We start from the raw sequence: 24,481 nt of genomic DNA, 5'->3' as shown, positions 1-24,481 counted from the left end.
CATTCCACCAGGGTTCACCTGAGCCTCCGTCAGCAGTGTGTCCGTGTGTGACGCAGTGTGTCAGTGTGTGATGCTGTGTGTTTCAGTGTGTGTGTGTCTGTGTGTGTCAGTATGTGTGACCCTGTGTGTCTGTGTGTGACGCTGTGTGTTTCAGTATGTGTCTGTGTGTGTCAGTGTGTGACGCTGTGTGTCAGTGTCTGACGCTGTGTGGCTGTGTGTGTCAGTGTGTGACCCTGTGTGTCTGTGTGTGACGCTGTGTGTTTCAGTATGTGGCTGTGTGTTTCAGTGTGTGAATGTGTGTGTGATGCTCTGAGTGTGTGTCTGTGTGTGACGCTGTGGCGCTGTGTGTTTCAGTGTGTGTCTGACGCTGTGAGTGTCAGTGTGTGACTCTGTGTGTTTCACAGTGTGTCAGTGTGTGTGATGCTGTGTGTGTGTCTGTGTGACGCTGTGTGTGTCAGTGTGATGCTGTGTGTGTGTCTGTGTGACGCTGTGAGTGTCAGTGTGTGACACTGTGTGTTTCAGTATGTGAGAGTGTGTGTGAGACGCTGTGTGTCTGAGTGTGATGCTGTGTGTTTCAGTGTGTCAGTGTGTGTGACGCTGTGTGTGTGTTACAGTGTGTGTCTGTGTGTGATACTGTGGCGCTGTGTGTTTCAGTGTGTGTGACGCTCTGTGTGGCGCTGTGTGTTTCAGTGTGTGTCTGACGCTGTGAGTGTCAGTGTGTGACTGTGTGTTTCAGTGTGTGTCAGTGTGTGTGACGCTGTGTGACGCTGTGTGTGTGTCTGTGTGTATTTCAGTGTGTGTCTGTTGCTGTGAGTGTCAGTGTGTGACACTGTGTGTTTCAGTGTGTGTGAGACGCTGTGTGTGTGTGACGCTGTGTGTTTCAGTGTGTCAGTGTGTGTGACGCTGTGTGTGTGTTTCAGTGTGTGTCTGTGTGTGACGCTGTGTGTTTCAGTGTGTCCGTGTGTGACGCTGTTTCAGTGTGTGTCTGTGTGTGACGCTGTGTGTTTCAGTGTGTCAGTGTGTGTGACGCTGTGTGTGTGTTTCAGTGTGTGTCTGTGTGTGACGCTGTGTGTTTCAGTGTGTCTGTGTGTGACGCTGTGTGTCTGAGTGTGTGACGCTGTGTGTTTCAGTTTGTCCGTGTGTGACGCTGTGTTTCAGTGTGTGTCTGACGCTGTGAGTGTGAGTGTGTGACTCTGTGTGTGTCAGTGTGTCTGATGCTGTGTGTGTGTTTCAGTGTGTGTGACGCTGTGTGTTCTGTTGTTATCAGCTGATGCCTCTCCGCTCCTGTTTGTCATATGAGAGCTAACAGGCTAGCAGCTACTGAACGGTGACTATGGATGTGAGCCGGTTCACACCGGGACGGCGACGCGGTGTCCACGGACCCTGATAACGTTAGCCCACACTGGCGACCCTCTCTCCTGCTGCCTATCTGTGTCTGGACACCTTCGTCTGAACTCAGTCGGTTATCTTACCGACTTTTGCCCTCTTTATCCCGCCGCGGCTCCTGCTAGCTTATTAGCCTGGTAGCTAATTAGCTGTTATAAAGCGGCGCCGCTCACTCCGAGGCTAACTCACAGCCGGTCTGCAGCGGGATGCGCAATGGCATCGGTCCGGGTGGCTGTGCGGGTCCGGCCCATGAACAGGAGGTGAGTTATGAACACTAACACGGCTGTTTATGTTTGTTTGTGTCGGGTTGAGGTGAGAATGTTGTGTTTTCGTGATGCTAACGCGTCATACAGATGTGTGTTAGCCGCCTGTGAGGGGAAGGCAGCGTGTGAAGGTGCAGCAGTGCAGGGTGTGGGTTTGTGGAGCTGTTTGTGGTGTTTATGTTTGTGACATGTGGTTTAAAGAAAGACCGTGGACATGTTGTCACCTGTCGGTGCCTGGGAGGTTCAGCAGGGGCACCGAGGTTCTGCACAGATTCATGACAGACTGGGTCATACGAGGGTGAGGTGGGACCCCACAGACCGCAAATCTCAGCTTCACCCACACCCTAAGCTCAGCTTCACCCACATCCTGTTAGATCACTTCTACATACCGAGGCTCCTCCATCCCCTCACTCCTTTGACCTCCTGTTCAGCTGCTCTCAGAGTTCTAATCACAGACTGTGACGCTGCAGCCAGTCAGAACTTTCATGCTCTTAAATGGCTGCCTGTCCTCCATCCAGCCTAACCTTCCTCGTTGTTTATGTTGTTACCTATAAAGCCTTATCAATAATGAAACGGCCTGTCAGTCACGTCATGTATTAAAAGCCAAGAGGCTCCAGAGTCTCTGCTGGTGTGAGCACAGCTCTGCACTGAGATCTGTAGAGGAGTTAATCTGGACAAGTCCAACTTCATTCCAACAGTTAAAAGCGTTCACAGTGTTTGTCAGATATTAATCAAAACTGGAGCAAACATTAATCGATTAACTGATCTGCAACTCATTCAGTGATTGATTAGGCCAACAGTGGTCACCTTAGGAGCTGATGATAGTTTGAGGACGTTGTGTTAGAACTGAGCATGTGCAGAATCTTCTCCAGAAAAACAAAGTTACATGTCAATCATTCAGTTTGATCAGTGCACTGATAATCAATGTAAACACCAACCAAAATGAAGGAGCTGAAAATAGAAGCGATTATGAAGCGAAGGCTGGTGATCAAACAGTTCTGCTCTGGTGACCTTTGGCACACACACACACACACCCATGCACGGTGTGTTACATAATGTAGTTATTGTGTCTCTCTGAGATAACGACGAGGCCTCGGTGAGCTCAGCTGAAGTCCGGTCCACGGCTGCCTCTGTGGGTACAGGTCTGAGAATCATGCAGGGCGGAGACCAGACTACTGAGCAAACACGCGCCCTGCTGTGCTGACACACTTCAGTCATGTGGGCCTTGTGAATGCCAGCTGGGATTGTCTGCAGAATGAAGTCCCTGAAGGGTGTTTTATCAGGATCTGTCTGAGCAGGACACTGATGTGAGATAATCTGTGCAGACTGCAGGATCAGATCATAGGTGTCACACTGACCGCTGTTCTGTCCGATACAAAAAAAACACTGATTTTATGCTGTCAGTAATCTGATTTACCCAAAAACTGAAGTGCAGGTTTATTCTTAAAAGGTGTTAGTATCAGCCTTATATGTTACACTCTGAAGTTATTGATGGTCTGTGAATGCAGCTCTGTCTGATCTAAGCTTCATATTTTTTTTATCAAACCTCTTTATTCTCTCAGCACTCAGCAGGAAGCCATGATGGAGTCACTGTGAGCAGCAGTCACATGACAAACACTCAAGAGTCTCTGTCTGACCTGCAGCTTTCTGCAGCTGATTTCTGTCTGAATACCTGAGTTATTCTGCACACACACACTCTGACTGCTCTCTGCCTGCAGACACACACACACACACACACTCCGACTGCTCTCTGCCTGCAGACACACACACACACACTCTGACTGCACTCTGACTGCTCTCTGACTGCAGACAGGATGGAGCTGACCAATCAGAGCACACGGAGTGATCATGTGACAGGAGACTGTTCCGAGTTCTGATTGTTAAAGTGTATTTATTAATTGTTTCCAGGGAGAAGGACTTGACTGCAAAATGCATCATCAGGATGGAGGGAAACAAAACCTCCATCACCAACCTGAAGGTACGTTTGTTCTTCAGATGGTAGCGTTCTCATAGCTGAGCTTCCTGGTTATTAAGCTCCCTTCTGTCTTCCTGAAGCTTCCTGATGGCATTGCAGGAGACGTGATGAGGGATCGAAACAAAACCTTCACATATGACTTCTCCTACGACTCCTCCGACTGTAAGAGCTCCACGTTTGTCTCTCAGGAGAAAGTAAGTGAGCATCACACAGACCCATGTCAGACCCACTGATCCACTCACGGTCCAGGCAGTCGTTGCTGTTTTCTCTCGTGTACAGGAGCCGGAGGTGGACGTAACAAGTCATCTTCTGTTTGTAGGTTTTCAAAGATTTAGGCTCTGATGTGCTGAAGGCGGCGTTTGAGGGCTACAACGCCTGCGTCTTCGCCTACGGTCAGACCGGCTCAGGGAAGTCCTACACCATGATGGGCAACCCGGTGAGATGTTAACCTTTCACCTTCCAGCACTGTCCAGGTGCTTCTGTCCAGCAGTAACAGTATGATAAGGTTATAGATGTCTGTCGGGCTCCAGCAGTGACGTCATCACTGCAGGCTCCGGCTGACTTAGTCTGCAGATAATAAGTCCATGTTCCTGAGTCACCTGATGATGTCATCACAGCTACAGCCTTTAATCAAACCGCAGACACAATTCACCGGAACACTTAAAAGACTGATGTGTGGACGTCTACATTTCAAACCTAACCCTTCTAAAATTCTTCAGTCCAAGACAGAACAGAGTCCGATCCTGTTGGAAGGTTTCCTTCTGTCTGTGTGTTACCTGGTGTGAGTCTGATTCTTCCTGTGCTCGGCTCAGAGGTGGAGCAGTAAACTGCAGCCTGGCTTCTGGAGGATTTTAACCTCTGATGTACAAAAGTATCAGTCTGAAATGTATGTCACACACGATGCATTCAAAGGCCATAGGAAAGTCTGATTCCTCCTGTTATAGGCTGTGATGGTGTCAGTGTGAGTTTATTTGAAGCCTCTTGCAGTTTATTGACTGACGTAGCAGCAAAGACAGCCTGTGTGTCTAGGAGAGTAGAATTCAGAATGAAGCTCAGGTGATTCTTTTACACAGGGTTGCTGTTGGTGCGTCTGTGTGAGCTCTGAAGTGTAACGTCTGGTTTTTGTTTCAGGGAGACGCTGGTCTCATTCCCAGGTTCTGTGAAGGTTTGTTCAGTCGGATTTCTGACGCCACTCGATGGGATGAAGCCTCATTTCGCACAGAAGTCAGGTGAGATTCCAAACGTCCAAACGTGAACGCATCCCCAGCTCATGCTGACCGCTCCACCTCTGCTAATGTTCGTATGACGGCCTGTTTCAGCTACCTGGAGATCTACAACGAGAGAGTGAGAGACCTTCTGAGGAGGAAGTCCACCCAGACCTACAACCTGAGGGTCAGGGAGCACCCCAAGGACGGGCCTTATGTTGAAGGTAAAATCCTGAGGGGGGCGCTGTACCTGCCCTGTTTCATGTAGCGTGTGTTTACATGTGGACTTCCTGCAGCCGATAATACGTCGGTACATGATTTCTGGTTTGCTTAGATCTGTCCAAACACCTGGTCCAGAACTATGGAGACGTGGAGGAGCTGATGGAGGCCGGGAACATCAACCGTACCACTGCCAGCACCGGCATGAACGACGTCAGCAGCCGCTCACACGCCATCTTCACCATCAACTTCACCCAGGTCAGGACACAAGGCGGCAGCTCGAAAGCGTGGACGCTCCCGGGATTTATTCTCTGCTTTTACAGACCAAGCAGACGACGGTGATCCTTCACTGCAGCCCTGACGCCTGTTAATCTCTCTCCCCAGGCTAAGTTTGATGCCGAGATGCCCAGCGAAACGGTCAGTAAGATCCACCTGGTCGATCTGGCTGGTAGCGAACGAGCCGACGCCACCGGAGCCACGGGAGTGAGACTGAAGGAAGGAGGGAACATCAACAAGTCGCTGGTCACGCTGGGAAACGTCATCTCTGCTCTGGGTCAGAAACAGAAGATGGCACCTTGGTCTGCAGTGAGTTGTGTTTTTGTGGTCCTGACTGACGGATGTGTCCATTTCCAGCCGACATGACGCAGGACGGCCTGAACACCAACCTGAAGAAGAAGTCGGTGTTTGTTCCCTACAGAGACTCTGTGCTGACGTGGCTGCTGAAGGACAGCCTGGGCGGCAACTCCAAGACCATCATGATCGCCAGTGAGCAGAAACACACTCCTTCACACCCAGAGGGTTCTGATGGTTTTCTGACATCCTCTCTCTCTCCTTTCAGCCATTTCCCCCGCTGATGTGAACTATGGAGAGACCCTCAGCACTCTTCGCTACGCCAACCGAGCCAAGAACATCATCAATAAACCCACCATTAACGAGGACTCCAACGTCAGGCTGATCAGGGAGCTGCGAGCAGAAATCGCTCGACTCAAAGCTCTGCTGGTTCAGGGCAACCAGGTACCACACACACACACACACACACAGGAGTCACTGCTCCTGCACTGCAGGGGGCGCCACGCACAGCTTAAGGGGTTTGAAACTGACAGGCGCCAAGTAAATGCTAGAGTTCATGTCTAGAAGTCAGAAGTAGAAACGTTTGTGGAAGAGTTTGTTGCAGACTGTATCTGGGTCAATGCAGTGGGACTTCCTGTCTGCGTCTCATTCAAAATGTCACATGTTGTCAGATTGCTCTGCTGGATTCACCCACTGCGCTCAGTATGGAGGAGAAGCTGCACCAGAATGAAGCCAGAGTGAGTCCCACGTTGTCCTCACACTGATGGTTGAACTGCTTCAACAGTCAGTGATACACTGCTGTGTGTCTGTGTCTGCAGGTTCTAGAGCTGACCAAGGAGTGGACCAACAAATGGAACGAGACTCAGAACATCCTGAAGGTGAGAATCCTCGGCCTCCTCCATCCTACCTTCTTCTGTCATACACTGTAGTGTCAGCTGGGTTATAAGTGTGGAGCTGAGCTTTGGAAGTGTTGCAGGAGCAGACTCTGGCTCTGAGGAAAGAAGGCATTGGTGTGGTGCTGGACTCCGAGCTGCCTCACCTCATCGGCATCGATGACGACCTCCTCAGCACCGGCATCATCCTGTACCACTTAAAGGTCTCACCTGAAGAGCGTCAAGCTGTCACCTCACATACAGAGCTCCCGCTGTTCACCTGCTGACATGTCTGTTTGTTTGCTCTTCAGGAGGGACGGACGTACGTGGGCAGAGAGGACGCATCCACAGAGCAGGACATCAGTGAGTGGCTCCATCCTGTTTGACTGCACACATACACACACACACACACACGTGTGATCATTCACCTGTTCACACACACACACACAGAGGAGACGCTTAAAGAGCAGCTTCTGACCACAGAACCTCACAGGCCTCTCCCATAGGGTACGCTCTGCAGACTGCAGAATGAGTGGTGCCCAAAAATATAAAGAATAAACCAGGAGCCACTTCCCAGCATCCTCTGTTCTGAGTGGACACATCAGCTAGCAGCAGCAGAGCCCCTACAGAGATATATATGTGAGGACTCTAGCTGCCATGGAGGGAGGACCTCCTGTCCCCATCAGTCCTAATCTGAACTGACCAATCAGCAGCCGTTAGTAGCATGCTAGTGTTTTATGGGCTAAATCAGCTTCAGCTGTCAGAAAGACCAGAGGGACATCAGTCTGTTTACATTCAGCTCAGATACATGATCAATACTGGACCTGACTGCTGCTTGTTTCGAGTGCCTCTGATCACATCCGTTCCCAGTGATGACATAAAGAACAGGACACAGAACAGGACACTCTCCCCCCAGGGATCAGTCCTTGAAAAGCTGTTTTCTGTTTGAGCTTCAGTAAAACTTGTCTCCGTGTGTCCGTCCTGTAGTCCTGCACGGTCTGGACCTGGAGAGCGAACACTGCATGTTTGAGAACCAGAACGGCACGGTGACTCTGGTGCCGCTCGGCGGGGCTCAGTGTTCTGTTAATGGAGTTCAGGTGACGGAGCCATCGCAGCTCAACCAAGGTGAGGAGTGAACGGGACTCATGTCATGTGACCCTACCAGCCAGTTAAACGTGCTGTCTGTGATCAGGCACTCTGTCACACTCTGTCTGTGCTTTGTGCTGTTGTCCAGGCGCCGTCATTCTGCTCGGCAGGACCAACATGTTTCGATTCAACCATCCAAAGGAGGCGGCCAGGCTGCGGGAGAAACGGAAGGTGAGGGCGGCCTCCTCTCTTTGTTCATTTGAAGGTGTCAACGTGCTGAGGCTGTCTTCTCTCCTCAGAGCGGCCTGCTGTCTACACTCAGCCTGTCAATGACGGATCTGTCCAAGTCCTGTGAGAACCTGTCCACTGTGATGCTCTACAATCCAGGGTGAGTGAGCACATCAGGAATCAGCTGCATGTGGTTATCAGCTCAGAGCCCCCCCCACTGCATCAAACCCAGACCAAAGACCAGACGACCCAAAACAAACCAAAGAAACCCCATTCATCACAGACAGGAGCTGTCCGGCTCCAGCGGTCCTTGAATGCATCATCTGTAAAAATTTAATCCCAGCTTATTTTTATACTGCTGGTAAAACCTGTGACATGCTGACTCCACTTGATTTATGTTTCGTACAATCAATGAGATTAGATTTGTAGCCGCCAGCAGATCCGACCTTTCACTCTATAAACCTGAACCTGTCTCCCTGTGGTTCCATCCTGAGGAACCCACCTCTCTATGTGTGCTGTGTTGACATGTTGACCTCCAGAGGATGAGCCTGAGCGGGACATTAAGCTTTCGTGTGGTGATTCTCTGTTTAAATGTGAGGAGGGTTCTGTTTGCGCTGCTCGGACGCTGCAGTGAATTAACTGTGTCCACCCTGTCCTGTTGACAGTCTCTTCACTGAGAAGGGCCCCGTCTTCCTCAGGTAGACTCAGTGTCCACTTCCTGTCTAACTGTCCTACAGATGTGTGTCGATTCGTCCCGTCTTTACTCACCTGGTCCCTTTTTGTCCGTCTGATTATTTTGCACACCGGCTTGCTGCTTCTGTCTTCATAGTGATGTCAGTAGAAGGTGTGTCTGCCTGCCGTTTCATCCCGAGCTTGCTGTTTCACTCCCTGCTTTCACCAGCCGTGCTGTTGGATGTGCATGAGCTCTTTTAATGAGGGGGAAAGATGCTGATGGAGGTTTGTGTTTTCTCAGGTTGGAGTTTGAGAGACAGCAGCGGGAGGAGCTGGAGAAGCTGGAGCTGAAGAGGTACATGTGTCAGGAGGAGCAGACAGACTCTGAGTTAGCATGGAGCACTATGTGACCATGGTTTTTTGTTCCTGCAGGAGGCTGATCAAGGAGATGGAGGCGAAGCAGCAAAGTGAGAAAGCAGAGCTGGAGCGCCTCCAGCAAGAGGTGGAGAGTCAGCGTAGGGAGTCAGAGGAGGTGCAGCAGCGGATCCTCCGTCAGGAGGAGAGCCTCCGCCGCCGCAACCAGGACATCGAGAGCCGCCTGCAAGACTTCCTGGCTGAGAAGGAGCGCTTTGAGGAGGAGAGGCGCTCTGAGATCCAGGGACTGGGACTCCAGCAGAGGCAGAGGTGGAAACAGCAGCAACAGCAGGAGGAGGTCAAGGCAGAGGAGGCGGCGCAGAGGAGGCAGCAGGAGGCTGCAGAGCAGACTGAGATCTACCATGAGCTGGAGAAGCTCAAGAGAGAGCGCGAGGAGCAGACGGTTCGCATGGAGACTGAACGGCGGCGGCTGGAGGAGCAGGAGCGGGAGCAGCTGAGTCTGGTGGAGAGACTGGAGGAGCAGCTGAGAGAGAAACATGAGGCAGCCACCGCCCTGCTGACCCGGGAGGACGCCCGCCGCCTGGAGGAAGAGCGGCGAGCGCTGGGTGAGATCAGAGAAGCTCTTCTTCGTGCCAAAGAGGCCGCAGAGCGGACGGATGTGGAGGACGCCAGCGAGGAGGCGAGATCTGCACAGACTCGATATGTGAACTTCAAGGCAGCTCAGGTGAAGGAGCTGGGCCGGCTGGAGGAGGGGCTCCGGCAGCAGAGGGAGGTCCTGGAGAAGGAGGTCGCTGCTGAGCGTAACGCACTGCTGCTCCTTGCCCACGACCTCAAAGAACGCCAGCAGCAGCTGAAAGAGACGCAGGAGAGGGGAGCGCAGGACGCCACCGCCGTCTGCCAGGAGGAGCAGCTGGTCAAACAGGTGGAGCACAGGCTGCACTTCAAGGAGCGGCAGCTGGCTAACCTGGCTGACAGCCTCCTCCCTGCCCTGGCTGAGGAGAAGCACAGAGCTGTGGAGATGCTGGAGCGCAGCGCTGGAGGCAGCAACGGGAACTACGACAGTCCACCGGGGCTGGACAACACGCTGTACCAGGTGGAGAAGGAGCTGGAGGACAAGGAGGAGAAACTGAACCTCCACTGGCACGGCGCCCAGCAGCTTCAGCAGCTGCAGGAGACCTACGAGTTCACTGCCAACGTGGCACGGCAGGAGGAGAAGGTGAGAAGGAAAGAGAAGGAGATCCTGGAGTCCAAGGAGAAGCAGCAGAGGGAGGCAATGGAGGAGGCAGTGGCTCGGCTGGAGAGGAGGCACTCTGCTCTGAGGCGGAGCATCTCTGTGGAGCCCGACTCTGAGGAGCAGAGGCAACGGAGCTCAGCCGTCAGGACCCTGAGGACCGGCGCCGACCTGGACCAGCAGAGGTGAGTGGCACACGTTGAAGGTTTACACCGGTCATTCAAATCGATGTTTCGGTTTGAGCTGTGAGATTATGTTTTATGTCCAGGATGGAGCGGGAGATCCAGAAGCTGCGGCAGAGGATCAGTGAGGGCGAAGAAAACAACAAGACTGTCAATAACGACGAGAAGCCGAGTCACAGCAGCTCGCCTGTCAGCCACATCCAGAGTCTGAACACACTGCTGCCACTGTCAGACGACAGGTGAGACGTCTTCCTGCACAGCAGCACTGTAACGCTGCTGCTGCTCAGATCACATCAGATCAAATCACTGGTTTCCCTCCGTCCTTCTCTTCCAGGATAAACGCCTACATCGAGGAAGAAGTCCAGCGACGGTTACAGAAGATGAATCTGCTGAACAGCAGCAGCAGCATGGAGCTGTCTGTGTCCTGCGAATCACTCGGAGTAAGAACCGCTCCTCACATTTATCACACAGATACGTCCGATTCTCTCATCACTGCACCTTAGCATGTGTGTCTGTGAACACATTGAACATGTGAACCTGTGAACATTTCAGGCTGCTTTTGAGTTGTTTTCGTGGGCAGAGGCTCAGAACGCGAGGCTCTGTCTCACCTGGTGTAGCAAGCACTCATAATGTTTCTGAGCTCACAGATATACAGTCAAACCATCCTCATCCTGTTGGTTCATTAAGACCATGCTAGCTAGCTAGCTAGCTAGCTGAGGTGTTTCCTCTTTGATCTGATTGGTTGAATTTAGCTCATGATAGACTGACAGATGGTTCATCCAGTCAGACACATTCATCAGACGAACCGCCACACGGTTAATCCAAATACAGGCGTAGAGGTGGAGCTGATGTGGTGCAGCAGGTGGAGTGATGGAACATGAACTGTGTGTCTGATATGTAGCTCTTTAACTCTGCAGGGGGAGGAGGAGGATGTTAGCGACTGTAGCTCTGTTAGGTTAACTGAGGAGGTAAGACCAGGATGCTCCGCCCTTCTTTCATTTCCCTGATCTGAAACCTGCATGACTAACTCTGACCTGATTGATCTCCCTCTCCTGCCTGGTTTAATTGATCCGTCCCCTGATCACAAAGCCCTCACTGCTCGTTTGTAATATTCCGTGATCAGCAGCTGAAGTTCAGTCTTTTGTTTCCAGGATGATGAGAAGCAGCAGAACATGAATCCAAGGAGGCTGAAATACGAGGTAAGACACTCTTATCATTATGATTCAATCAATACAGGGCTGCCCATTCTATATCAATATAAATACGTGCCTCTTATGCATTAATTACATCGTAGATGTATTTTTTGTTGTAAGGTTAAAAGGCTGTGTTGGCAGCTCTGATGGTGGCTAATCGATACGTGACGGGATAACAGACTAACAATAACAATGATCAAACCTGTCAGTAATTTGACACAAACTGAAAGCAAACGTGGGTAAAACAGAAGCTTTTTTTAACCCCCTGGACTCCAAACAGACCCGAAAACTACAGGGAAAATCTGAGGTTACCACTCAGCGAGTCTGTCTGACCTGCAGCTCTCTGCAGCTGTTATTCACACGTCTGACTGCAGACATGGTGGTGTGTGTGTGTGTGTGTGTAGAGGACCAATCAGAGCACTCTGACTGATCATGTGACTGTGGAGTTCAGAGGGTTGGATCAGAAGCAGTGATGCCCACGTTAGATTTGGTTTGATGAAGGTTTGAAGAACTGTTTTGCACTCCGTCTAATTTGCATGCCAGCTCTTTCACTGTTGATCTGAATCACTCACTGCTCCCTGTGCACCGGGTGCTGGATGGCGGTAATTCTCGTTGGGGTGGATGATGGCCCTCAGTCAGAATCAAAGAGCCTTCACATCCTGGTTGTTGCTGTAGTCACAGACTCCCACCTTGTGCACACAGACAGCCTGTGGGTCTAACTTCCTGGAGTTTGAGGTGAACCCTCCACCTCCACCTCCTCCTCCTCCACCACCACCACATGTCCAGGAAAATGCGTTGGAGACGGCAGACAGAGAAGAAACACTGGAAACCAAAAAGAAGGATGGTCACGGAGACGGATGTGTTCCTGCAGGAGCGGTGGGCCGAGCCGCTTGTGGGCCGGACCGTTGTGATGTCAGGTTTTGTGTCACCTCAGCCAACATTTGTGATGAAAACGATAACATCACGGAAAGAAGGAGCGGTTCCACCTGCTGCATTTCTGATGATGAGAAACAGGAGCAGCTGCTGGTTAATGGGTGCTTGAAGACATCGGTCCCTGGTGGATCACTGAAGACGCAGAGCGACCGCATCAGCTCCAAGCCGGAGGCGACAGAATCTGATCACAGGCAAATGGAGGCGGAGAAGATGGCGGCTGAGAGGAGCTACTTTCTCGGGTATTTTGGTGAAAAGTTGTCTGCAGCATACAGAGGTGCTGGTAGGAGGCTGCAGGATACACGGGACATCATCCGAACTGTCCCAGCAAGCACAGTGAAGGTGGTCCTCTCTCACTATGTGACCATGGTGTCCAAAGAGCTGCCTCTGATTCGCCGACCACCGCCTCGTCCAGAACCCGAGCCTTGCAGCCCCGCAGGAAGCCGATTCAACCTGCTGGGCCTGGACTGCACCCTCCCTCGGGACGGCAGCGCGTCAGGGTGGCCCGAGGGATCCCTGTCCTCCGTCAGAGACGTGTGTCCCCAGGTGTTTCATCAGAGGCTGGTGGAGCTGCCGCCGGCTCTGTCGCAGCTGCAGACGCTGTCCTCTGAAGACATGCTGGACAGGCTGCAGTCCGTGTGTCCGCAGCTGAAAGACAACAAGCCTCTGAGTGTCTTCCTGCTGGAAGCTGCCGACGCTCTGCAGCCCGTCCCAAAACCTGCCTGCCTGCTCCTGTCAGAGACGGATGTCACCGTACTCGCAGCTGCTTCTGTGGACACCCTGACTGTCTGTCACCATGTTAACCTGCGGGAGGTCAGAGAGGTGCAGGTCAGTTTGGGGGGGCAACACGTCCGCCTGATTGGCTGCTCTGAAGACACCGTGTTGGCTGTCTTCACCCACAGCAAGGAGCTCACGCAGGAGCTGTGCAAGGCGTTGCTCTGCGCCGTCTGTCCTGGGCAGTTCTCCGAGGGGACGGAAGCGTACCCTTTACTCTCCGATGACCTCATGGCGCTCTCTCTCGATTGGACGTCACGTGTCCCTGACATCATCCTGGACAGCAGCCTATGCGTCACCTCCAGATTCAAACGTGTCCTCGCAGACCTTCTGTACATTGTCCATGGCAACATGGAGGGTCCCACGAAACCTTTGCTGGCTAACATTTGCCCTCTGCTCTACACCAGTGTCAAGCTCAGGAGCTCCACCCGCGCCCATCAGGTCGCCATCGTCCAGCTCCTCCTCACAGACACTCATGTAGCTCTTCTCCGGGAGGATGGTGTCTTCCATCCAGCGTCGCGGGGGTCCAGTCTGGTCCCCACCCAGCCCCAGTTTCAGGGGCTGGAGCTCCGCAGGCGCCTGGATGTGCGGTGTCTGCTGGTGAAGCAGACTGACGGCTGCCTGGCGGTCGACATTGTGTTTACAAATCACAAACAACCACAAGGGAGGAAGGTGGAGCTGAGGCGGGGCTCGGCCGACGTGTCCTCCATCGCTCACCGCCGCGGCCTGTGTGAGGCCTGGAAGCTGTTGTTTGGCTGCTCCTCGGAGGCTTTGATCCTGATCAACCAGCTGTGCTCCTGAAGTCAGGCGTAATGCCCGGCGGCCTCATCAGCTGGACGCCATCTTGATTTCAGGATCACAGAGCATTTTAAATACTGACAGAGGTTTTTATGTTTGTGTGATTTGGATGATGCTGTGTGTTTATACAGATTTTACTTTTTACGTTTGGATTGAGGTGAATAAAATATATTTAACGTGTGCTTGTGTAACGTTTTAATGTATATTATCAACAGAATAATAAAGGTTAAAGGCTTCTGACTCCTTCTGATCTTTTTGTCGCCGCTTGTTGATCCTTCCTCTCTCAGTCATCTGTCTCCTCTCCACCTGTCTCCTCTCTGTCCTCTTTAACTTCCTCTCCAGCACTTGGTGTCTTGTCCTCGTGGGACGAGCTGTGACGGCGCCCAGGAGCCCATAAAAATTAGCATTCCTCGTTATGTTCTTCGCGGGCAGGGGAAGGACGAGCACTTTGAGTTTGAGGTGAAGGTAAGTTCTTCATAAAATCCACCTTTTAGCTTCTAAACTTCTCAGTTTTCTTCCGGATTATTTTTGGGGAATATGAAATCTGGATCCAGCTCTCTTCAGTCCTGTCAAAATGTTGACACCAGACTCCAGCAGTTCTGCCCCGCCCTGCTCACACTGACTCCTCTTCCTCCATCTGATGTCTCCTATAAGCAGCACTAAGAGTCCAACATTAACTGTGAGGTGTTAAAGTGGAGAGGAGACTTCTGATCATTAATTTGTGCATTTCTGAGAAAGAATTACAAATATTGAGAGAGTATGTTGATGTATTTCCAATGGAAAATTTGATCAGAGACAAAAAAACACAAATCCCCATAGAAGACAGGACATGCAGTCAATGACATGAGATGCTGGATCACAGATATGGGAGAGGTGGTGTGGAGGGAGTCAGGGGATGTTTGTGTATTCTGAGTGTTACTGGGAGCCAGTGGAGAGAAGCTAGAACAGCAGAGATAGGAATCCCTTTGGCTGCTTCCTAAAGCCACATGACCAAAGATGACTCCGAGGTTCCTCACAGTCGGACTGGACGCCACAGTGATGCTGTCCAGAGACAGAATGTTATCAGATCATCTAGATCTGATAACATTCTGTCTCTGGACGCCACAGTGATGCTGTCCAGAGACAGAATGTTATCAGATCATCTAGATCTGATAACATTCTGTCTCTGGACGCCACAGTGATGCTGTCCAGAGACAGAATGTTATCAGATCATCTAGATCTGAGATGTTTGGGGCCAAAAACAATGACCTCAGTTTGTCAGATTTTAACAGTAAACGTTAACATGAACAAAGTGAAATCTGTCATATGATTTAAACCAGCCTAGTGCTGTCCCTGTAATCCTAATCTGATGTTCTAATCTGTGTAGTAAAATGCTGAGATCCAGCAGAAAGAGAGAGAGAGTACAGAGACAGGTCCAGGGTCTGATGACTTTAACCAGCGAGACGCCATTACACAGGCACTGTGTGTGGGTGGTGCTGGTTCAGTGGCATGCACAGGTTCATGTTGGGCTGTCTTCCATCAGATTACCGTGATGGACGAGACGTGGACGGTGTTCAGACGCTACAGCCGCTTCAGAGAAATGCACAAGAGCCTGAAGTTCAGATACCCCCAGGTGAGCACTCTGAGCTGCTGACAGCTTGAAATGTCACACACAGCTGTAAGTGTTTAAACACGTCGTCTCTTCCAGCTGGCAGCGCTGGAGTTCCCGCCAAAGAAGCTGTTTGGAAACAGAGACGAGAGGATGGTCGCTGAACGCCGAAGTCACCTGGAGGCAGGAACTTTAAATTCTGTTGTTCACCACGAGCTAAAGCAGCGAGGCCTTGCTGGGGTCACGGTGTCTCTGACAGGACGCCAGCAGCTGTCAGCCCGAGCGGGCTCGCTGCTCCGGCTCATGGGTGTAAACGATGTAACACATGGTGACACACTGTAACACACTGTGACACACCGTGGCACATGGCGACACAAGGTGTAACACACAGTGACACACTGTAACACGGTGACTCACGGTAACACACAGTGACACAAGGTAATACACAGTGACGCACAGTAACACAGTGACACACTGTAACACAGTGACGCACTGTAACACAGTGACGCACGGTAACACAGTGACACACTGCAACACAGTGACACAAGGTAATACACAGTGACGCACGGTAACACAGTGACGCACTGTAACACAGTGACGCACTGTAACACAGTGACGCACTGTAACACAGTGACACAAGGTAATACACAGTGACGCACGGTAACACAGTGACACACTGTAACACAGTGACTCACGGTAACACAAGGTAATACACAGTGACGCACGGTAACACAGTGACGCACGGTAACACAGTGACGCACGGTAACACAGTGACGCACGGTAACACAGTGACTCACGGTAACACACAGTGACACAAGGTAATACACAGTGACGCACGGTAACACAGTGACGCACGGTAACACAGTGACGCACGGTAACACAGTGACGCACGGTAACACAGTGACACACTGCAACACTGTAACACACAGTGACTCACGGTGAACCCAGAGGTCACGCTGTGTTCTTGTTCCTCACAGCGTTACCTGAGAAATCTGTTCCGGGTGATGATGTCGTCCTCCAGCTCTCCTCTCACAGCAGATGAAGACGGCAGCTTCCGGCTCTCCAAGCGAAGCATCTGCGAGTTGTCGCCGTTCTTCAAGAAGGGCATCTTCGAGTACAGCAGCCATGGCACCGGCTGACCAGCCTGGAACTGAGCGGCCGCTCGCTGCAGGTCAGCAGCAGGGAAAACATGCAGGTCAGTCCCCCCCCAGGCCTCCAGGTGTCACACCTGTCCTCACCCACCAGGAAGTCCAGCTCACACACACACACACACACACACACACCCAGGCCTGTCTCTGCAGCGCCCTCTGCCTGTGTGCTCACAGCTCTGAATGTAAAGACTCACACAGCTCACAGCAGCTCTCTGAACAGGGAGCAGGTTTATCACCCACACTGTCTGTACATAGACTGTAGATGTTCTGGACACAGAGGGACACAGAGGGATTGAAGGAGAGGTTGGCATGCCCTCCACAGTTCGCTCTGTGGGTGACTCCACTCTGTGGTCTGTACATACTGAACCAAAGATGACGTGTGTGACCATGTCTGACTGTAAACATCTGAAGTTATATATATCTGAGGTCTGCTGTTTATTTCCTTCAAGTTTCAGCTGTACACCTATGGGGAAATGTTTGGACATTAAACTTTGTACATTTATTCTGACATTAAATGTTTTTTTTCCAAACATGGAATCTGAGAGAACATGGACTACAAGTCTGAAGTCAGAAACACACATGTACATATGTTATATACTGTTATATAATCCCGGAGTATCATTCAGCACTGAGGCGTCACTGACGGGGAAGAACAGGGGGGAGAAATGTCCCTACTCTGCCACCATATAAATGTCCAACATGTCCATGAGCATCATGTCTTCTGTGGTCATTCCACTCTGCAGCTTCAGGAGTCAGTCAGTCAGTAAAGAGGCGGCGAAGATGGCGTGGTTCTGGTGGAGGTCAGTGGGTGGTGCGTTCAGGCCCTGCTGTGCAGGCCTGAAGGGAAGGTCGTGTGGAGAGAGGCCTACAGCCTCCATCCTGTCCCTGCAGGTGAGCAGCACCGCGTCGTACTCCTGCAAGTCAGACAGAGACGTTACCACCAGCTGAGACACACCTGAGGGACCACCCTGCTGATTCTCACCTGACAGTCCTGAGCCAGTTCCTGCTGTAAGGCCCTGATGGCAGCTGGTTTAGAGTCCAGAATGTCCTGCAAACAGGAAAACCTCTGAGCTGCTGCCACACAGGCTGGAAGGATGAGCTGTTAACCCATCTCACACTGAAGCCATACCTGCAGCTGGCTGGCAGCCCTGCCGCCTGCCACAGGGTCCACGTTGGAGGCTGAGAGCGCGGTGCAGAGCTGCGCCGCCTCCTTCTCCTGAGTGTTGGTCAGAGCTGCCAGCTTCCTCTCCAGCAGCTGCTCCTTCAGGCTCCTCCTCTGCTGCACATCCAGGAGGGCCTTGGTCTGCCTCTTCAGCAGCTCATCACGCTCCTGCTGCACCTGCCCACAGCACACCGTCAGGTCGCCACCGTCATTGTACAGAGGAGGGAGGGTAAGAAGAGCACCGGCTCACCTTCTCAAAGGCCTGCAGCAGCACCTCGTGCTCCACCCTCAGATTCCTCAGCTCCATCAGCTCCTTTTCTACCAGCTTCACACGAGCTCCGATCGTCTGTCGGCAGAACCATCAACAAGGTGATTAGTGAAGTGAGAAGACAGTGTGTCTCTGTCTCTGTGTGTGTGTGTCTGTGTGTGTGTGTGCGTGTGTGTGTGTGTCTCTGTGTGTGTGTGTGTGTGTCTCTGTCTCTGTGTGTGTGTGTGTGTGTGTGTCTCTGTCTCTGTGTGTGTCTCTGTGTGTGTGTGTGTGTGTGTGTGTGTGTGTGTGTGTGTGTGTGTGTGTGTGTGTGTGTGTCTGTGTGTGTGTGTGTGTGTGTGTGCCTGCCTTGTCCCGGCTCTGCTCCTGCTGCAGTTTCTGCAGCTTGCTCAGCTCCTCCTGGGCCTCCTGCAGATCCTTGGTCAGGTTCTGGTTCTTCATCTGAGCCTCTGAAAGCAGCCTCTGCAGCCGCTCCTGCTTCTTCTGCACCTCCGCCAGCTCCTCCTGCCAGACCACAACATTTACTGACACCTGCAGCTGTGAAGGAGTCGGGCCAGATGAGCAATCAGCTGACCTGTAGCAGCTTGTTCTCAGCCTGCAGGCGGCTCTGCAGAGAGAAGTACTCTGCCGCCTCCCGCAGGGCTCGGTCCTGGTCCTGGATCAGAGCTGCCACACGACATTTCATCTGGTCCTCCAGCTCACTGATCTGTGACCTCCGCTTCTTATCCTCCGTTTCCATCACAGCCTGCATCTTATGGTGGTGTTTGACCTCAATCTCTGAGGAAACATTCAGGAGCAGCGTTCAGACAACAAAAGAAGAAGAAACGTGCACGGCGAAGGAAAGAAGGTGCGTCCAACACGTCTGATCGGGACAGACTGACCTCGGATCCTGCAGTCATAGTCGTTGTTCAGCTCCATCAGCTCCATCTGGTGTTTCTGTGGAGAATGCAGAGGTGGTAAGTGTGTGTGTGTCTCTCTGTATGTGTGTGTTTGTATCTCTCTGTATATGTGTGTGTGTGTGTGTGTCTCTCTGTATGTGTGTGTGTCTGTGTGTCTCTCTGTGTTTGTGTGTGTCTGTGTGTCTCTGTATGTGTGTGTGTGTGTCTGTGTGTCTCTCTGTATGTCTCTCTGTATGTGTGTGTCTGTTTGTCTCTCTGTATGTGTGTGTGTCTGTGTGTCTCTCTGTATGTGTGTGTCTGTTTGTCTCTCTGTATGTGTGTGCGCTCTATGTGCTCTCACCAGCTGCAGCTCCTTGATGCTCTGCTCTTGGTGGAGCTTCTTCTCCCGGAGCTCCGCCTGCATGCCCTGCAGGTCTCTGCGGGCTGCCAGCTCCGCCTGTGTGTGCTGGTTCTGGAGTTGCCAGGTGGAAGCGAGACCATTCATCTTCAGCTCAGTGACCGTGTTGTGCTGCTCAGACAGGACGTGCTTCAGCTTCTGCTTGTAGACCTGAACACAGACATTGTAGTTCACAGGAAGGTCCAGTTACTGTGCAGTCTGTCTCTGTCTGTCTGTGTGTCCGTGTCTGTGTGTGTGTGTGTGTGCAGCTCACAGTGATCTCCACTCGGTGCCGCTCTTCAGCCTCGTCCCTCTCTATGCTCCTGTTCCTCAGCTCCGCCTTCGCCTCCTGCAGGTTCCTTTTGGAGATCTCCCAGAAGTCCTGGATCTTGTCCCTCTCGAGCTGGAAGAAGCTCCTCTCCTCCCGCTCGCGGTCCAGCTCCTCTCGGAGGCGGATGATGTGCTCCTCCAGCTGGATGGCAGAGACACTTTTGTCACTTTGTGCAAGATGTAACAAAACTTCAAATAATAGCCCAGCCAAAATGGTCTCTGCTTCTATTTGGGGAGGGCCTTTAATTATTCTGGGGGAAAAGCCATCCAGAAAGTTTTGTGTTATTTATAGTTATATATTTGCTCCTTGCCTTATGAGAAAATCAGACCCGGCTTATAATTGAGGCCGGCATTTATATGTCCAAATCCATAATCGGACCGGGCCTGTAAACGGGACCGGCGTCAGTTCGGGACTCGGCTATTATTTGGAGTTTTACGGTATGCACACAGCTGGATAAATAGTGCAGAACATCCAATGAAATGCAGAGGCACGCCCCCTGCTGGGCTAAAGCTGAAGCTAACTGCATTAGCTTCCGCCGGCAGCTCTGACCTGATCCTTGGACATCTCCTCGGTCGACAGGGCGTCCACCATCGCCAGAGGCTTCCCCTTCCCGGCCTTCTTGTTTTTCGCCTTTTGTGGCTGTAAAGAAAACACACGGACACTCAGGCCGCTATAGCCGCGCTCCCTGTTAGCCGGGTTAGCTAACAGGGAGTTAGCTAACAAAGTTTGTATGAGCCGCAGGCGCACGCTAAGCTAACGTGCTAACCGCAGTCTGTAACGTAACTATGATATAAGTAATCGATTAAAATTAAAGTTCACTCACCATTGTGAAACGCTGCGCTGAGTCAGAGATCAGACGGCGAACACCAAACTGCCGTTAGCTAGCAGAGTACACAGGAGGCGCTGTCATGGCAACACGGTCACATGACCTCGCAACGTTTTTTTTCCAAGCAAATCTTTATTGAAACTTCCGTAACAACAATATTTGAATAACAATAACAGCCAGAAAAAGAAAAAGATCAATCCGAGTGTGAGTTTGTGATGGAAGCAGCTGCTGGCTTCTCTGTGAACATGTTGGTGTTTATGTTATTTGATACTTAATCATTGATTACTGAAACACAGATCAGATGTATTGATGATGAAGGTGTGCAGTGATGTCACAGCTGATTTTAAAGACAGACAGAGCTACAGGTCAGTGATCACATGTTCATGATTAACCCATCGACTGATGTGCAGATTGGTCATACACAGAGCTTTAGGTATTTAAGGGACGCTTGTTATCCACTGGAACTGGTCTAGGTTTCTGTCTGTGGGGGGTTTGGGCGAGAGAGTACAGGCCGTGGGTGGAGCTCTGCTTGCCAATGACGCTGTACAGAGGAGGGCTGGGTGTCTGGGCGCTGCTGGACCCACAGGAAGGACTCTCCAGCTCCATGCTGATCTCTTCATAGACCGCCTCTGACGTGGCAGCCCTGCTGGGCCTCCTCCTGGCAGCACCACCAGAGAGGCGCCTGCAGGCGCTCCCACGTGGACTCTCCAGGAGCCTGGCGGCTCTGGCTCCGGTCCGTGCTTCCTCTGTGTGGCTGTTTCTTCGGGATGAGCTGCCACCATGCTGCGGTCTGTGCTCACCTCCAGATAGATGGCCTTTTTCCGTTGCACAGATACAGTGCACACACGTCCTGACAGAGACAGCAGAGCATGACCACTGCTGCCATCAGTTCAACCTCAGTTCAACCTCCCTTTACCAGCTGTTTACAGCAGCAACAGCCCGGTGCACTCTGGGAGTTGGAGTTCATCTCTGTGTGTGTAGCACTTCCTGTTTCACTGTGTAACGAGTCAACGTCTCTGTTTCTAAAAGTGAACTTTCTAGAGGAAACATGATGCTTCATAACTTAATTTTATTCTAGTAAACAGTTTCCGGATTGACACAAACTACAGAGGCTCTACAGTAGATGCATGACGTGCAGCTCTGCTGGTCTATGGCTTCTCGGCTCCGCTCGGCTGGTTGATCTTTGACAGATCTCCAAACGACGTGGTGGCTGATCCTCGCCTCGCTGGTTTGGCCTGACAAGAAAAAAAGCTTCTGTGAAGGCTGCCCTGAACTTGGAGCAGCGTGATTGACGCGCATCAGCCGTTCTCACCTGTGACTCATGAGGCTTCCAGCCAATCATGTAGAGGATCTCAAAGGTGGCGGGGATGGAGCCGTCCTCGTTCCCGTACATCTCTGTGAACAGAGACACTGAGGTCAGAGGAAGACTGGTCTCTGATCACAGGTCTCACACACACACTGACATTACTTTGCGTTCTGGGTGTGTGTGACACACACACACACACACACACACACACACAGACATGACTTTGCATTGTGTGTGTGACAGAGAGGTGTCAGACTCACCTTTGTACACAGCTGCTGCTGCTAACATGGTGTCTCTGTGCAGCAGTGACCTCCTGTTCCAGGCACAGTTACTCTCACCCATACCTGCAGAGACCGCCACACATTCACTCATCACATCAACACCCCCCCCCCATCATACAGTGTGTATGTTGTATGTTGTACCTTGTAAATCCGTCATGACCTCCATGATTCCTGGATAGTGAACCTGAACATCGTCGATGTCCTGGAACAGCAAAACATGTTTCTACAGCTGTCTTTGTTTATTCTGATCATTTCAGAGTTCTGCAGTTATCAGTGCTGAGGTTTGATATGGCGGCCAGCGCGGTCCATGATTGACCCTGTGTGACCCCTCAGGGCTGCCGTAGATGAACAGTTGCTGTACGTAAATGAGACAGAATGACCCTGTGTGTGTGTGTGTGTGTCTCACCACAGTGAGCATGTTGAAGCCGGCCTGGCCCAGCAGGTTGCCCAGGTCGGTGACGGCCGTGTAGGGGGAGACGTGGGGGGAGAACCCTCCCTCCCTCTCCGTCTCAGCCAGCTGGAGGGAGCACCGCAGCTCGTAGAGCGTCTCCCCGCCAACCATCGCCCCGATGAACACCCCGTCTGGCTTCAGCACCTGGTGGATCTGAGAGGACACCACAGACGGTCTGAGTACCTGCACACACACTGACGCCCTGCACCTGCCCCTCTCACCTGTCTGAGCGCTCCGGGCAGGTCGTTGATCCAGTGCAGACTGAAAGAACCACAGGTGACACACTGTGAGGGGCCTTCCTACAAACCTACGCTCCTGTGTGTAGATGTAAACAAAGGCCACCACCTTATAGGCAGGTTGATAGCAGTGAAACGTGTGCATTACTCACACCAAGCTGCTCACCACCAGGTCAAAGGTGTTTTCTCTGAAGGGCAGAAACTCCTCGTCAGCCAGGATGCAGTGAGTCGGGATCTCTGTCTGTCTGCCCCGTCTCTGAGGAGGGGACACATCAGCCAGCTCTCAGACACAGCCCCTCACTGTGTGTGTGTGTGTGTGTGTGTGTGTGTTCCACTCACCACAGCCTGCTGTGAGATGTCTGTCAGGAACAAACGCTCCACAACGTCCTGAAAAAGCCGCACACACACACACACCACAGCTTAAATCAGCTCGACACGCAGGGCTGGTCTGCGTGCTAAATCAGCTAGCTTGTTGTTAGTTACTTTATCGGTTAGTGTTATTGTTAGGCCACTAGCTAACATGCTAATATCCACACACTGACTCTACTTTGTTTAAATGCTCTGCGATGTGACTTTTTCCACCACCGACGTCCAAAGCCAGAGGAAACGTCCTGAGGAGACAAAGCACAGATGATTACTGCTTCAGGTTTTATCTGTTGTTTCATTTGAGGTGTTTCAGATTAAAGCTGTCTGAGGTCCAAATGTCCCCTGACTGTGATTGGCCCCCGCTGTGACAGCTGCCTCCTCATGGACCCACCTTGCGATGTCATAGACTCGATCAGCCACTCGACTGCCAACCTGCAAAGAAACAAGGATGGAGGTCAGACAGGTGGAGATAAGACAGAGGTCTGACAGATAGATGTCAGACAGGTGGAGGTGTTTCCAGCTGCATGTTCATCACAGTCTGACAGGTAGTTTCATATTAAACAGTGTGAGCATCACTATGGGAGGACGTGGACAGACACACACCGACCAGCTGACCACAAGAGATGAAGGACAACAAGGTCAATGAGAAGACTATATAACACAGAGGAGCTGGACTCGTCCTGGACTTAGGGGCCCTGCCCGTGCCTCACCTCGTCCCTCAGGTAGTCGTACAGGCCTCCGTCCTGCAGGGATGCAGCCCAGTTCTTCTGCCTCTTCTTCATCTCCCTGTTGAAGACGTTCATGCGGCCCCTGCCTGATGCAGACAGGACCCTGCGGGGCTCCGACCTGAGCCCGGCCTGGAGCCTGGAGCTCCAGCCGGCTGCGTGCAGCCCCTGCAGGACGCTGAGACACACTCTGCTCATGGTGCTGCCTTCATGTTACCACCGCTTCCTGTCCTCCATGCTGAATGACCTCAGGGGACGGCAAGGAGGAAACTCTGGAACTGGAGTCTGCAGAACTGCAGAACTCCTTCAAAGCTCTGGACTGGGTCACTGCCAGGAAACGGAACATGTGTGAAGGTACAGTCCCCCTCTGCAGCTGTTTGCTGCTTAAACTGTCAAATAATTTACACACAGGAATAATAAACGATTAGGACCTATAAAACATGTGTTATTCCTAGTTTTGGAAGGAAAACTGGCATTTTTACGTACTGTAGCTTAGCCGCTGTTAGCCCGGAAGTGTTTTGCGCGTTTAGCTCCGTTTGTCCCACTGCGGCTGCCT

General features: G+C 51.8%; 3 protein-coding genes across 12 annotated transcripts; 1 reads left to right on the top strand and 2 right to left on the bottom strand.

The window, feature by feature from the left end:
• The first annotated feature begins 1,143 nt into the window (after nt 1-1,143).
• kif16ba (kinesin family member 16Ba) lies at nt 1,144-17,228 on the top strand. 8 transcript variants are annotated; one of them, XM_028407280.1, is made up of 28 exons: nt 1,144-1,646; nt 3,558-3,627; nt 3,705-3,818; nt 3,944-4,060; nt 4,756-4,853; nt 4,944-5,053; nt 5,164-5,306; nt 5,433-5,601; nt 5,682-5,813; nt 5,887-6,062; nt 6,290-6,355; nt 6,437-6,496; nt 6,595-6,714; nt 6,802-6,853; nt 7,478-7,615; nt 7,725-7,807; nt 7,876-7,964; nt 8,470-8,502; nt 8,778-8,831; nt 8,909-10,267; nt 10,351-10,503; nt 10,599-10,704; nt 11,182-11,232; nt 11,416-11,463; nt 14,302-14,424; nt 15,482-15,571; nt 15,647-15,730; nt 16,525-17,228. In XM_028407280.1, exons 1-28 carry the CDS (start codon nt 1,600-1,602, stop codon nt 16,684-16,686), a joined length of 4,047 nt encoding a protein of 1,348 aa, XP_028263081.1. In that variant the 5' UTR covers nt 1,144-1,599; the 3' UTR covers nt 16,687-17,228. The 8 variants fall into 8 exon arrangements, with proteins under 8 accessions (XP_028263081.1, XP_028263088.1, XP_028263097.1 ...); XM_028407287.1 differs by lacking the exon at nt 11,182-11,232; XM_028407296.1 differs by lacking the exons at nt 8,470-8,502; nt 11,182-11,232.
• A 69-nt stretch (nt 17,229-17,297) lies between these two features.
• Nucleotides 17,298-20,659, bottom strand: drc4 (dynein regulatory complex subunit 4). Of its 2 annotated transcripts, none has more exons than XM_028407320.1 (11): nt 20,558-20,659; nt 20,284-20,373; nt 19,678-19,875; nt 19,368-19,574; nt 19,010-19,064; nt 18,703-18,905; nt 18,477-18,632; nt 18,111-18,206; nt 17,828-18,031; nt 17,681-17,746; nt 17,298-17,612 (listed from the first exon to the last, which is right to left on the bottom strand). In XM_028407320.1, the coding sequence occupies exons 1-11, from the start codon at nt 20,558-20,560 to the stop codon at nt 17,451-17,453; spliced, it is 1,440 nt and encodes a 479-aa protein (XP_028263121.1). In that variant the 5' UTR covers nt 20,561-20,659; the 3' UTR covers nt 17,298-17,450. The 2 variants fall into 2 exon arrangements, with proteins under 2 accessions (XP_028263121.1, XP_028263111.1); XM_028407310.1 differs by having other exon boundaries at nt 17,299-17,612; nt 17,828-18,037.
• A 953-nt stretch (nt 20,660-21,612) lies between these two features.
• Nucleotides 21,613-24,464, bottom strand: ndufaf5 (NADH:ubiquinone oxidoreductase complex assembly factor 5). 2 transcript variants are annotated; one of them, XM_028407332.1, is made up of 12 exons: nt 24,412-24,464; nt 23,911-24,252; nt 23,592-23,632; nt 23,382-23,445; nt 23,174-23,221; nt 22,987-23,090; nt 22,820-22,859; nt 22,554-22,751; nt 22,289-22,349; nt 22,127-22,210; nt 21,873-21,955; nt 21,613-21,795 (listed from the first exon to the last, which is right to left on the bottom strand). In XM_028407332.1, the coding sequence occupies exons 2-12, from the start codon at nt 24,121-24,123 to the stop codon at nt 21,709-21,711; spliced, it is 1,023 nt and encodes a 340-aa protein (XP_028263133.1). In that variant the 5' UTR covers nt 24,124-24,252; nt 24,412-24,464; the 3' UTR covers nt 21,613-21,708. The 2 variants fall into 2 exon arrangements, with proteins under 2 accessions (XP_028263133.1, XP_028263143.1); XM_028407342.1 differs by lacking the exons at nt 23,174-23,221; nt 23,382-23,445; nt 23,592-23,632; nt 23,911-24,252; nt 24,412-24,464 and having other exon boundaries at nt 23,001-23,006.
• Between the last annotated feature and the right edge of the window lie 17 nt (nt 24,465-24,481).

Source organism: Parambassis ranga, chromosome 1 (assembly GCF_900634625.1).
Source record: "Parambassis ranga chromosome 1, fParRan2.1, whole genome shotgun sequence".
NCBI lineage: Eukaryota > Metazoa > Chordata > Actinopteri > Ambassidae > Parambassis > Parambassis ranga.
This window is presented reverse-complemented; position numbering and strand designations above follow the sequence as displayed.